This window comes from Arachis ipaensis, chromosome B01, assembly GCF_000816755.2.
Source record: "Arachis ipaensis cultivar K30076 chromosome B01, Araip1.1, whole genome shotgun sequence".
Lineage (NCBI taxonomy): Eukaryota > Viridiplantae > Streptophyta > Magnoliopsida > Fabales > Fabaceae > Arachis > Arachis ipaensis.
Window position 1 is genome coordinate 124,676,592 of NC_029785.2, and position 9,941 is coordinate 124,686,532.

General features: G+C 37.9%; 2 protein-coding genes across 3 annotated transcripts; both read right to left on the reverse strand.

Moving 5' to 3' along the window:
- LOC107637089 (probable galacturonosyltransferase 4) lies at positions 1,111-5,365 on the reverse strand. Of its 2 annotated transcripts, XM_016340541.2 has the most exons (10): positions 5,059-5,365; positions 4,805-4,965; positions 4,685-4,719; positions 4,547-4,591; positions 4,378-4,456; positions 4,067-4,281; positions 3,365-3,633; positions 2,828-3,185; positions 2,018-2,593; positions 1,514-1,789 (listed from the first exon to the last, which is right to left on the reverse strand). In XM_016340541.2, the coding sequence occupies exons 2-10, from the start codon at positions 4,890-4,892 to the stop codon at positions 1,514-1,516; spliced, it is 1,941 nt and encodes a 646-aa protein (XP_016196027.1). In that variant the 5' UTR covers positions 4,893-4,965; positions 5,059-5,365. The 2 variants fall into 2 exon arrangements, with proteins under 2 accessions (XP_020959184.1, XP_016196027.1); XM_021103525.1 differs by having other exon boundaries at positions 1,111-1,789; positions 4,805-5,349.
- On the reverse strand, positions 6,395-9,941 carry LOC107613445 (subtilisin-like protease SBT5.4). Its single transcript, XM_021103521.1, has 9 exons — positions 9,829-9,941; positions 9,590-9,699; positions 9,396-9,493; positions 9,141-9,308; positions 8,591-8,696; positions 7,886-8,429; positions 7,716-7,810; positions 7,050-7,624; positions 6,395-6,960 (listed from the first exon to the last, which is right to left on the reverse strand). Exons 1-9 carry the CDS (start codon positions 9,922-9,924, stop codon positions 6,410-6,412), a joined length of 2,343 nt encoding a protein of 780 aa, XP_020959180.1. The 5' UTR covers positions 9,925-9,941; the 3' UTR covers positions 6,395-6,409.

Here is a 9,941-nt window from a genome sequence, read left to right on the forward strand (position 1 = left end):
CGAGTGATCTCGTATATATTGAAACTTGTGATAGTGTTTTGACATTATCCCTTGCAGCGCTGTTTCTTTGTTTTATTTCATTGCGTTTGAGGAAAATGATCCCAACGACGTGGGAGGAGTGAAAGTACGACAAAGCATCCTAGTTAGTATTAGGATTTATCTCCAGAAATGGGATCTTCCAATGTAATATTCCGATGCTCTCAGCACTAACTACAAGATATAAATAATATTCCGGCACTCTTCTTCCCCCTGTCCCTGTCCCTGTCCCTTTCGCATTCCTATTCCTTATTCATCGAAAATGACCCTAAGATATTAAAATAAAGAGAAAGCGTCCCAAAGCCAGCCAACCTCTCTATCTATCATCCATGAACCACGTATGTCATTGACAAGGTCGCACCCAATTGACCTTTACAACTCAAATGCTCCGCACAAGAGAGAAAAACCTAATATCTAAAACAAGAAGCCGGGAAGGGATCTAGCGTTCATACCATAGAGGTGGAAGTGGAATAGAATTAGATATGCTCGTGCTGAGGCCCAATACGGGGCCCATAACTAATCCCTCATCACCTGAAAAGAAGGTAGAACAAGTGGCAGTGGGAAGTGGCTATTTGGCAACTATGGCAAGTGCTTCCAATTTCATGTGCCCCACAAATCAAGCAATTGTTGTTCTATCCTACGACAAATCTTTCAGTTAATCTAAGTCTTATAAGGGCCCCCACATTCACCCCCACCACCACGTGATCAGATCAGACACACCAGTGTTGTTGGATCAGCAGCTGTGCTCAGTTATTCAATGCAAATTCTACCGCGTAACCACAAACCATGCACCCCGTGTATGGTATTGGTACGGACATGAATTATGCATAGTCATGGTCCCCTGCGCTCTACTTGGTACGTACGTAATACGTGGTTCACACTCAGTAATGCACTTGATTTGAGTGAGTCTGCCCTGTTTAGCATTTCTCAACCACCTGCTACTCAACACTCAAGCCTTGTTTTACATAATAAAAATAATGTTGTTTGTCTTCTTCCACAATGGCAATAAGCCAATAAAAAGAAAGGCCAAGTTACAAAATGATGGGTCAACAATAAATGGTTGCAACATATAGGTATAGCAAAATAATCCCACTCAACAAAAGAGTTGATTTGGTTTTGGGGAAAGACAAGGGAGAAGTTTTCTTTTCCCTGGGATTTTTGTCATTTTGAAGAACCACTGCCGAAGGAAACAACTTAAGACTAGTTTCATTTTTTGGCAGTTTACATCTCTCCAGGTATGTGATCAAAAGATGCAGAGATACTGATTTTGGATGCGAATCCTCTATGGCACAATCCAAAATTACACTAATAAACAAAGAAGGAAAATGTATACAAAAAGAATAAAGACCATTAGAAAAGAAAACCAAAAAACAGAAGTCCTACACAGATGGAATTGCACACCTACAAGGCTCACTGCACCATAGCTAACAGCCAAATACCAACAAAACTTTGATGCTTAAATGTACATGAGACCCATCTAAGGATTGATGTTGCACTCTCGCAAATATACAATGTCATAGTCAACATACTTTGTCCAATGACCTCGAAACTTGGGAATACTTATCTCAAGCCATGGTTTCATGTTTCCATTGTAGTGTACCACAGCAGCTCCTTCAATCAATTTTTGGTTGACATTGGTGTTGTAGCCAAGACCCAAGACATGCCAAGTTCGGTTCAATGGGAAAGTGCGTTTCCAGAAAGTTATAAGACCAGGTGGCAGTGTCCCTAACTTCCATAGTTGCCTATCATGATTCTGCAAGTCAATTAAATTTATTAGCGAAAATCAGTTTGAATTCAAATCAGAAACAAAGAAGACAGGTATTTTAGAATAGGTGCATGTCACTTCATATTGGATGGACTCGCGCTAGGTTTTAGAGTTTAGACTAAAATAAGAACTAAAAATTGCATATTGCAACTGTACTAATTCCACAAGAAAAATTATCTAAGAAATTTTACATATGAATCTCAGTGCATTACTTACCAGCTTCTGCCAGTTGTGGTACAACTCAGTGATGTTTTGCCTCTTCCACTCAACTAAATCAAAAACATTCATACCATATGCCCATCCACAGGCATGAGGGTCAAAGTTCTTGGCTATGAGAGGATTAGAGAAGTTGAGATAGCGATCAAAGCGATGAAAACTTTCGCCACAAGTTTCTACAGCACCATTTACATTTCCCTTCAAATCAATTGACCACAGTGCAGTCAGATCCTTCTGAACAACTATATCATCATCCAAGAAGAGCACTTTGTTGAGCTTTGGAAACACCTCGGGCAAGTAGAAGCGGAGGTGGTTCAGTATAGATAAATACTTTGGGTTTCGAAACTTTAAGTTTGAATCAGAAGTTGCCTGATGAGTCTTAAAGTAATAATCTATCATGGAAGGAGAAGACAACTGCTTAAGAACCGGACTGTAACTTGAATTCAACCATGTAAATTCTTCAATATTCTGAACCTGAATGGTTGCCTTCCCTGGTGGATTCGCCAAAAACCACATCCTCATTGCTGCATAATTGAGCCTATCGGTAACAATATGAAAAACATGTTTTGAGGCATCCTGCAAATACATTAGAAGCAATGCTTTGAATGATGTCAATCAGAAATAAAAGCTCCCTGTTGATATTAAAACATCATAGGACTGTGGGGCCAAATAGAATGAGAAAAAAAGGGTCTGTCTGAGTCCAAGTATAAACATAGTAATGCAGCTGCACGTCCATACCAGATTTCTTTTTGTTTCATACTCTCGGCAAACAAAAACATGTTGAAAAAATTCTCAGCAAAAATAATTTACCTTTGCATGGGCAACAGTAGAGTTCACAACAACACCTGTTGCCAATATGTTATCCGAGAATATTGCATAATGGTATAGTTGAGGGTCTTCTAACTTCTCGGGGTTTGGAAATTGTTGTAGAGAAGGAATTAAACTATGATATTCAGTTGTGAGGCGCAATGGAAGACAATGGAGACCTTTAGGCAATGTTTTTGCCGTCAATTGTGTTAAGAACACGGTCTGTTTCTTGTGCACACGAAGCTGTTCCTCAGTTGAATGGAGCATAGCCCTAAGCTTCTTCACAGCCCCGGCACAATCATCTTGAATTTGTCTTCCTTTCATCAATGATTGCTCCATTGCCTTCATTCTTTCATTCGCACTGCATTAGTATAAAAATAAATATATATGTTAAGACTGAACAAAATATAGCACATTGCTACTCAGTGTGATTAGATGCAGCTGAGAACAAACTTAAAGATGAAATCACAAACTTAGGAGCTATGAGGAGTCAGTAAAGCACGCAATCATGTGTAAACGAATTATTAAAAGCACACTTACTTCCTAGGCAAGTCAGAATCTTGGCTTGCTTCTCCAACAGTTCGTAAGACTTCCTTCACTCGTAATCGAAGCTCCCGAGTGATTTGGGGATTGTTCTTTACTGCTGGAAGTGAAAGAAATACCTTAGCCTGAATGAGCTGATCTTTTAGTTGCCGTACCCGAGCATCAGATGGTATTCCATCATTCTGGTTGTTCGATTCTGGTGACACATGTGCTTTCTTTTTTATTCTGCTAGAAGATTCACGAGTTTTTTGCTCTTGTTTATTAGTCTGAAAGAATATAACCAAGCGTGAGCGTTTGGGTCAAACTTCTAACAATCTACTAGTGTAATCTTCTAACATATGTGTTTGGACAATGAGGTAATAAGCTTAAAATGTTGAAAGCCAACACCAAAAGTGAAGAGGGAACCTAATCATCATGCCAACATTGTCTATGCACCAACATGATTGTATCATACCCTGTATAAAAATATGTCTTAACTAGAAACGGATACAAGTCTGATGTGTTCGTCATGGAGATACAAGCCTACACTGCTACACATTATACTAAATGTTATGTCTCGTAAAATGATGGACCACCAACTTCCTTATACACAGGCATGTATAAAGATCTTAGCATGAGCAGAAACCTAGTGAGTACTGAAGCTTTTGCAACCCAAAATTAAAGAGAAAGAAATATCAAGAGGCAAATATATCACCTTACCGTAGTTTCAGATGCAAGTTTCCCATCACTGTCATCAACGTCAATAGCATCTTCTGGATTAACATTATCACTGGTTGCATTCGTTTTCTCCAGGTAGTTGCTTTGATTTCCTTGCTTGATTCCATCTATAACTAGTTTGATGGGGTTTTCCCCTTCATTTGTAGCTGACAATACCCTGCCAGATGAATGCTCCCTAGATTCACCCATTTGCAAGTCTAGGACCAGCCAACCAAACATATAGAAAGGACATCAATAAGTCGATAACAATAAACAATTAAAAAAGAGAAGAGGCAGATACAAATATACAGTACCATGAGGCAATTTCTTTATGCTGGTGGAGTCATCGGTATGTACATCCCCAATTGGTTCCTTAAGGACGGTTGAAGTTTCCTATTGAACCATAAATCATCAATTACTGTGCAGAAAATTAAAAACTTCTACCAAGGTATGGTGAGAGAATAGGAAGGATCAAAGTTTTACCTCGGGCAGTAGATTTAAACGGGCAGAGTCCGCTGCATTGTTAGCCTGATACAGAAACAAGAAAGAAAATCGAGAATTTGATAGATCTCCTTAGAGTGAAACCAAATTTCAAAGGATGGACATGGATTTATGACTTACAAAAGCAGGAACATCTTGAACAAGCTCTTGCTCAGCTGGAAAATTAAAAAAAAAAATTAAAAATATAAAGGGAGTTAGGAAAAGGAGACTGAGCAAGTTGAGATAAGGAACATAACTGACCTGAGGGGTAGCTGTAGAGCAGAATTGGAGCAACAACAGTAACACAGAGCAAGAAGAGCAGAATGTTTCTAGTGGCCACGATCTCCATCTCCACTCAAATCATGAAATCCCCTCAGAGAGTGAGTTTCTTACAATAATTTTGTTGCATAACTAACCAACCACTACAATGATTGAGAGAGAGACACGCGTTACTGTAGAGATGGCACAGATTCTATCCGAGATGTTACAAATGTGAGGAAAATAGAAGCAATTACGGTTACACTGAGTTGGCGGAGAGAGAGGGCAAAACGCAACACATGCCACGGAGAGAAAGAGAGATAGAGAGAGACATGTGGTCTGAAACGCAAAAGGAGAAATAAGACCCGTTCCACCAGAAAATGGCCTTATTTATTTATCTATTTATTTGTGTTTGTGGCCTGAGACTGAGAGAGAGAACCACAACTACCTTCAGCTCAAGCATATAGCAGCATCTATAACAACCTAATCTAATTGATGGATAACGAAGAGAGATATCACCATAATCACTAGTTCACTACTGTCTACTGCTACTACTGAATATTTATTATTATTATTATTATTGTTTAAATTATTGGTCATTAATAACGTTGGGTTTCATTTCAAGCGGGGATTGTATTGCGTCACTAATCACTATTAGCAAACGGCAACTGACTGAGGGGGAAAACCAAACAAAAACGGAAAGGGGAAAACAGTGATGCTATGCTAATTACGGGGTTATTAATTAACTACGATCACGCGATTTCACGCGTGACGCGCGCCTGAGCTTGTCATGGCTGTCAAAGTTGCCAGCGTGGCTGCCCCATGCGGAATTTTGTATTACACAGTACACACGCCTCACGCCCTCACTTAGGTCCGTTTGAAAATTCTAAAAATAATTTTTTTGAGTTTTTAATTTATGAAAAGTAATAATATTAATATTTGATGTAATTTTTAAAAATTAAATTATAATTTTTTAAAAAATTATTTAAAAATTTATTAAAAAAAATTTTAAAAATGATTTTTTTTATAATATTATTATTTTTATAAAATAAATATTTTTAAAATTAAAAATTCAAATACAAAATAATTTATTTATAAACTATTTTTAATATAATTATTTATTATTTAAACTATTTTTTCAAAAATAACTTAAATGTGCACTTGCATGTTATATTTCATATTAAAATCAATTATTAATATAATATATATTTAAATATAAATATATTAATAATTAATTTTAATAATTAATTTTAGTGTATAAATATTAAATAATATTTTTATTTATCTCATATGAATTAATACTGACTTGTTTAATCCAGCTTCCTTTTATTTAAACTTAACTCAATGCATACTTTAATGTACTTTCTAGGGTCAAATGTACTTCATCATGCAATGTATAATAGACGAAGAGCGTAGTAATAATTAATAAATAAAAACAGTCACGATTCTATTCTATTCAATTTCCATTTGTTTTTCAACCTACGGATCATTGCTGAAAAGTGACAACTAAGCTAATATAAAGAAAAGAAAAAATGAAAATAGGAACAGAAATGAAACAGAAATGTCATCCTAATAACCTATTTGCATAACTAAAATCTAAATATCTAATTAACCCTTGTTGCCCTTGATTCCACCAACGGTGATTGGAGTCCTGACATAATGCTTTCCATCGGACCAAGTCAGGACCGCATAGCCTATAGAGGGACCTGGCTTAGTAACCTCCATTGCGACTTTAAAACTCTTCTCTTCACCCACGCTCTCAAACTTCAACACTTTGGGAGTCACGGAAATGGAAAGCCCCGAAGGAGTGTGGAGCCTTGCAAAGTAAGTCCCTGGCGAACCCACATTCGTCACCCTGCGTGTCACATTAACTGAACCATACAGCGTCGGAACCGTTATTGTAGGGTAGTTGAAATCCAAGACGCTCATTGCATCAGGGCACTCATGATGACGAGCCCCGGAGAATGCCATGATCTGGTTCTGATTGTAACCAAGGGCACATAAGAAGTTGAGGTTATCATCTATGGTTGTATCGTAGACCAAGCCAGGGTCCATGGCGCGATTTGGTCTCACGTGACCAGAACCATATGCATACCGTGTTGCTTCTTTAAAATCCGTCCCATCACGCATTGGCTCACCCTTGTTGTCCCTTGTCCTAGCTGAAAAGGTACACCACCAGAAAATTAAATTAAATAATCAATTGATAATTAGTTATTTAAATAAATATATCAAACAATACATATAATACCGCTGGTCATGATGGCGGACTTGATAGCTGATGGACTCCATTCAGGGTGGAGTGTCTTGAGAAGACCGGCGATTCCGGCGACGTGAGGGCAGGACATAGATGTTCCAGACATTATGATAAATGGAACCCTGCGCTTATCATAGGGCATTTCTGTGGGGCTAGCTGCTTCCGAATATGCAGCAATGATATTGACTCCGGGGGCCGTGATGTCAGGCTTAAGGATCTCAGGTGTGATTTTGTTAGGCCCTCTGGAAGAGAATGATGCCATGAATGGAGCAGGTTTCACATGGTACTTGGTTTCCGGTGGAGCAATATATCCCATCGGATTCTTGGAAGAATTGAGGTATGCAAAAACTTGCAGGCCATCTTCATAAGTGAGCTGTGATGCTGGAAGGAAATGAGGATCAGCGATGATCTCATTACCACTGGCCTCATCGTTGCAAAGAATCATTCCAACTGCACCAGCCTCCATAGCCACAAAGCTCTTCTCCACTCTTGCCGTCTGGCCTCTACTACAAACCAATATTTTTCCCTTCGCCTTCTCTGGATCAATTGTTCCTATCTTACACAGAATACTGCACCACAACCACAAACACAAGAAAAAGTTTATTATGTCTTCCAGACTTTCGAAAATTGAATTCAAGAAATAGGTTATTGGATTCTTACGCGTCTCCATCAGTTGCATTAGCCAATTTTGCATCTAAACCATTGATGAGTGGGTAAAATTTCTTTTGTGGCATAGCATTAGAAAGGCTTGCACCCTGAAAAGTATATATAAGATTAGAATTGATATGGAATAAAAAATTGAATCTTTTTTCTAAGGTAGTGTTTGTTACCGTAAAGTTCTTTCCATTCTCGAGTTCAACAACAGAATCGAACTCCCTGTCCAAGGTACTTGCAGCTACGGTGAATACCCAAGGCGCAACGTTGGAGATAGATCCTGGTTTTGGTCCCGAATTGCCACCAGAGCACACGACGGTGATTCCCTTTCTGAAAGCATGGAATGCGCCAATGGCCAGACCATCTTCAATGTAGTCAACGGGATCCCCTCCAAGGGAGAGGGAAAGAATGTCCACACCATCATGTATAGCCATGTCGAAAGCCGCCATGATATCAGCATCAAAGCACTGACTGCCGTTAACTGGCGGCCAACAAACCTTGTAAGTAGCCACTCGAGCTTTAGGAGAGCCGCCTTCCGCGGTTCCATTGCCAAAGCCGAAGACGTTAGCGCCGGGGACAAAGTTTCCACCTAATGTTGATAGTGTGTGTGATCCATGACCTTCATAATCTCGCACCGTGTTAAGAGTACCGTTCTTCAGTACACTTGCCCCTACATTTGCAGCATACCCTTTGTTGAAGTACCTTGCTCCTATCAGCTTCCTGTAATCAGGATATGGTTAAATTTCTGTTACTGTTTTACGTGTTTGCATAACTTTTTAAGATTTCTAGTACTGTTCTTTACAGAGAGAATAAAATGAGAGAGTAAATAAACATTAAACAGTATCAATAAAAGGCGAGAAAGAAAGAAGTTAAAATCTCACCTGTTGCAATGAAAGTCAGGACTACCACCCTCACAGGATCCCTTCCATCTTGAAGGAATGGGACCTATGCCCCCATCTCTAAAGCTAGGAGATTCTGGCCATACACCTACACGTAAATTTTAATCAAACTTTCATGAAAAGCATGTACAATAATGAAAGAAATCACAGCGCATAAACTATTGGAAAAAAACACTATTACATGTAACAGTATAGTACTTGCTAGTTAATAGTATAATACTTGCTAGTTAATACGGTTTATTAAATTGGAAAGGAGAAACATGATGGGGTAATGAATGATTTGTATGTCACAAATATTTAAAGGGTCCACGACAATGTGATTTACACGGCTACATAACAAAAGAGATCATACTTTTCAGAGAATGGATTGTGATTACATATTTTTTGTCTCTATTATTTTTTAAAAAAACAGCGAGATTGCCATGGAACAAGGACAGATAATAGAGTATACGATACTTTTATTAGTCACTTTTAAAATTGATGTGTTACAAGGAAATAAAAGAGAATTATAGCAGAAAGATGTAAAATTTACCAGTGTCAAAGTTTCCAATTATGGTATCTTCACCAAATTTGGCTTTGCTAAACACTGAAGCAGGGCTAATCACCCCACTTTGCTTCTCCATTAGCATAAACTCCCACGTACGTGTAGTGTGTAACTTCCTTCCTTTGTTCAAGAACACCGACACAACCTTTGGATGTTCTATATAAAAATATCACAGTAATTTTGGGTAAGATTAAAATTTAAATCTTTTTCTGTTTACTATCAACCACTTTATTAAGATCTTACTTGCAATTTCAGCAGCCTCTTCATCTCGGAGCATTGCAGCAAAGCCATTGATATGCCTTGTGTAAGAATAAATCATTGCTTCTTGTGCTTTCTCGGAACTTCATAACAATTAATACACGTCAAATTTTTACACATAATATTCAGTATTAATACGTTCAAATAGTATTAAATATTGATTAGTGAATATTAAGTACCTTCCCAAATAGGATCCAAGAAAATCATAATGAGCTTCGGTAACTCTATCAAAATCAGCATCTGTAGCTGCTTCACCGTGCTCATGTGATCCCAAGTATACTATGTATGACTTTTGTTTTTCATCAATAAAAAAAAAGGAAAAAAACTAATAAATAAATATAACACATTACTGTAACAAAACAAAAACATAAAAGAGAAGAACAGTGAATGAGTAAGAGTAACATAAAGGCATGCTAACCTTTTTAGGTTCAAAAGCAGTACCAGTAGAAACTTGTAAAAGAGAAAAGAGAATTAAAGCTGATAACAGAAAAACTGAATTCTTTTGGAGCCACATTTTTTCTGTTATGCTGC

Coding starts and splice junctions, on each gene's coding strand:
- LOC107637089 (XM_021103525.1), bottom strand. CDS start 4,892: ATGGAGATCGTGGCCACTAGAAACATTCTGCTCTTCTTGCTCTGTGTT. Junction 4,720..4,804: donor GCTCTACAGCTACCCCTCAG/GTCAGTTATGTT, acceptor TTAATTTTCCAG/CTGAGCAAGAGCTTGTTCAA. Junction 4,592..4,684: donor TTCAAGATGTTCCTGCTTTT/GTAAGTCATAAA, acceptor TTTCTGTATCAG/GCTAACAATGCAGCGGACTC.
- LOC107613445 (XM_021103521.1), bottom strand. CDS start 9,924: ATGTGGCTCCAAAAGAATTCAGTTTTTCTGTTATCAGCTTTAATTCTC. Junction 9,309..9,395: donor AGAGGCTGCTGAAATTGCAA/GTAAGATCTTAA, acceptor ATTTTTATATAG/AACATCCAAAGGTTGTGTCG. Junction 8,697..9,140: donor AATTGGAAACTTTGACACTG/GTAAATTTTACA, acceptor ATTTACGTGTAG/GTGTATGGCCAGAATCTCCT.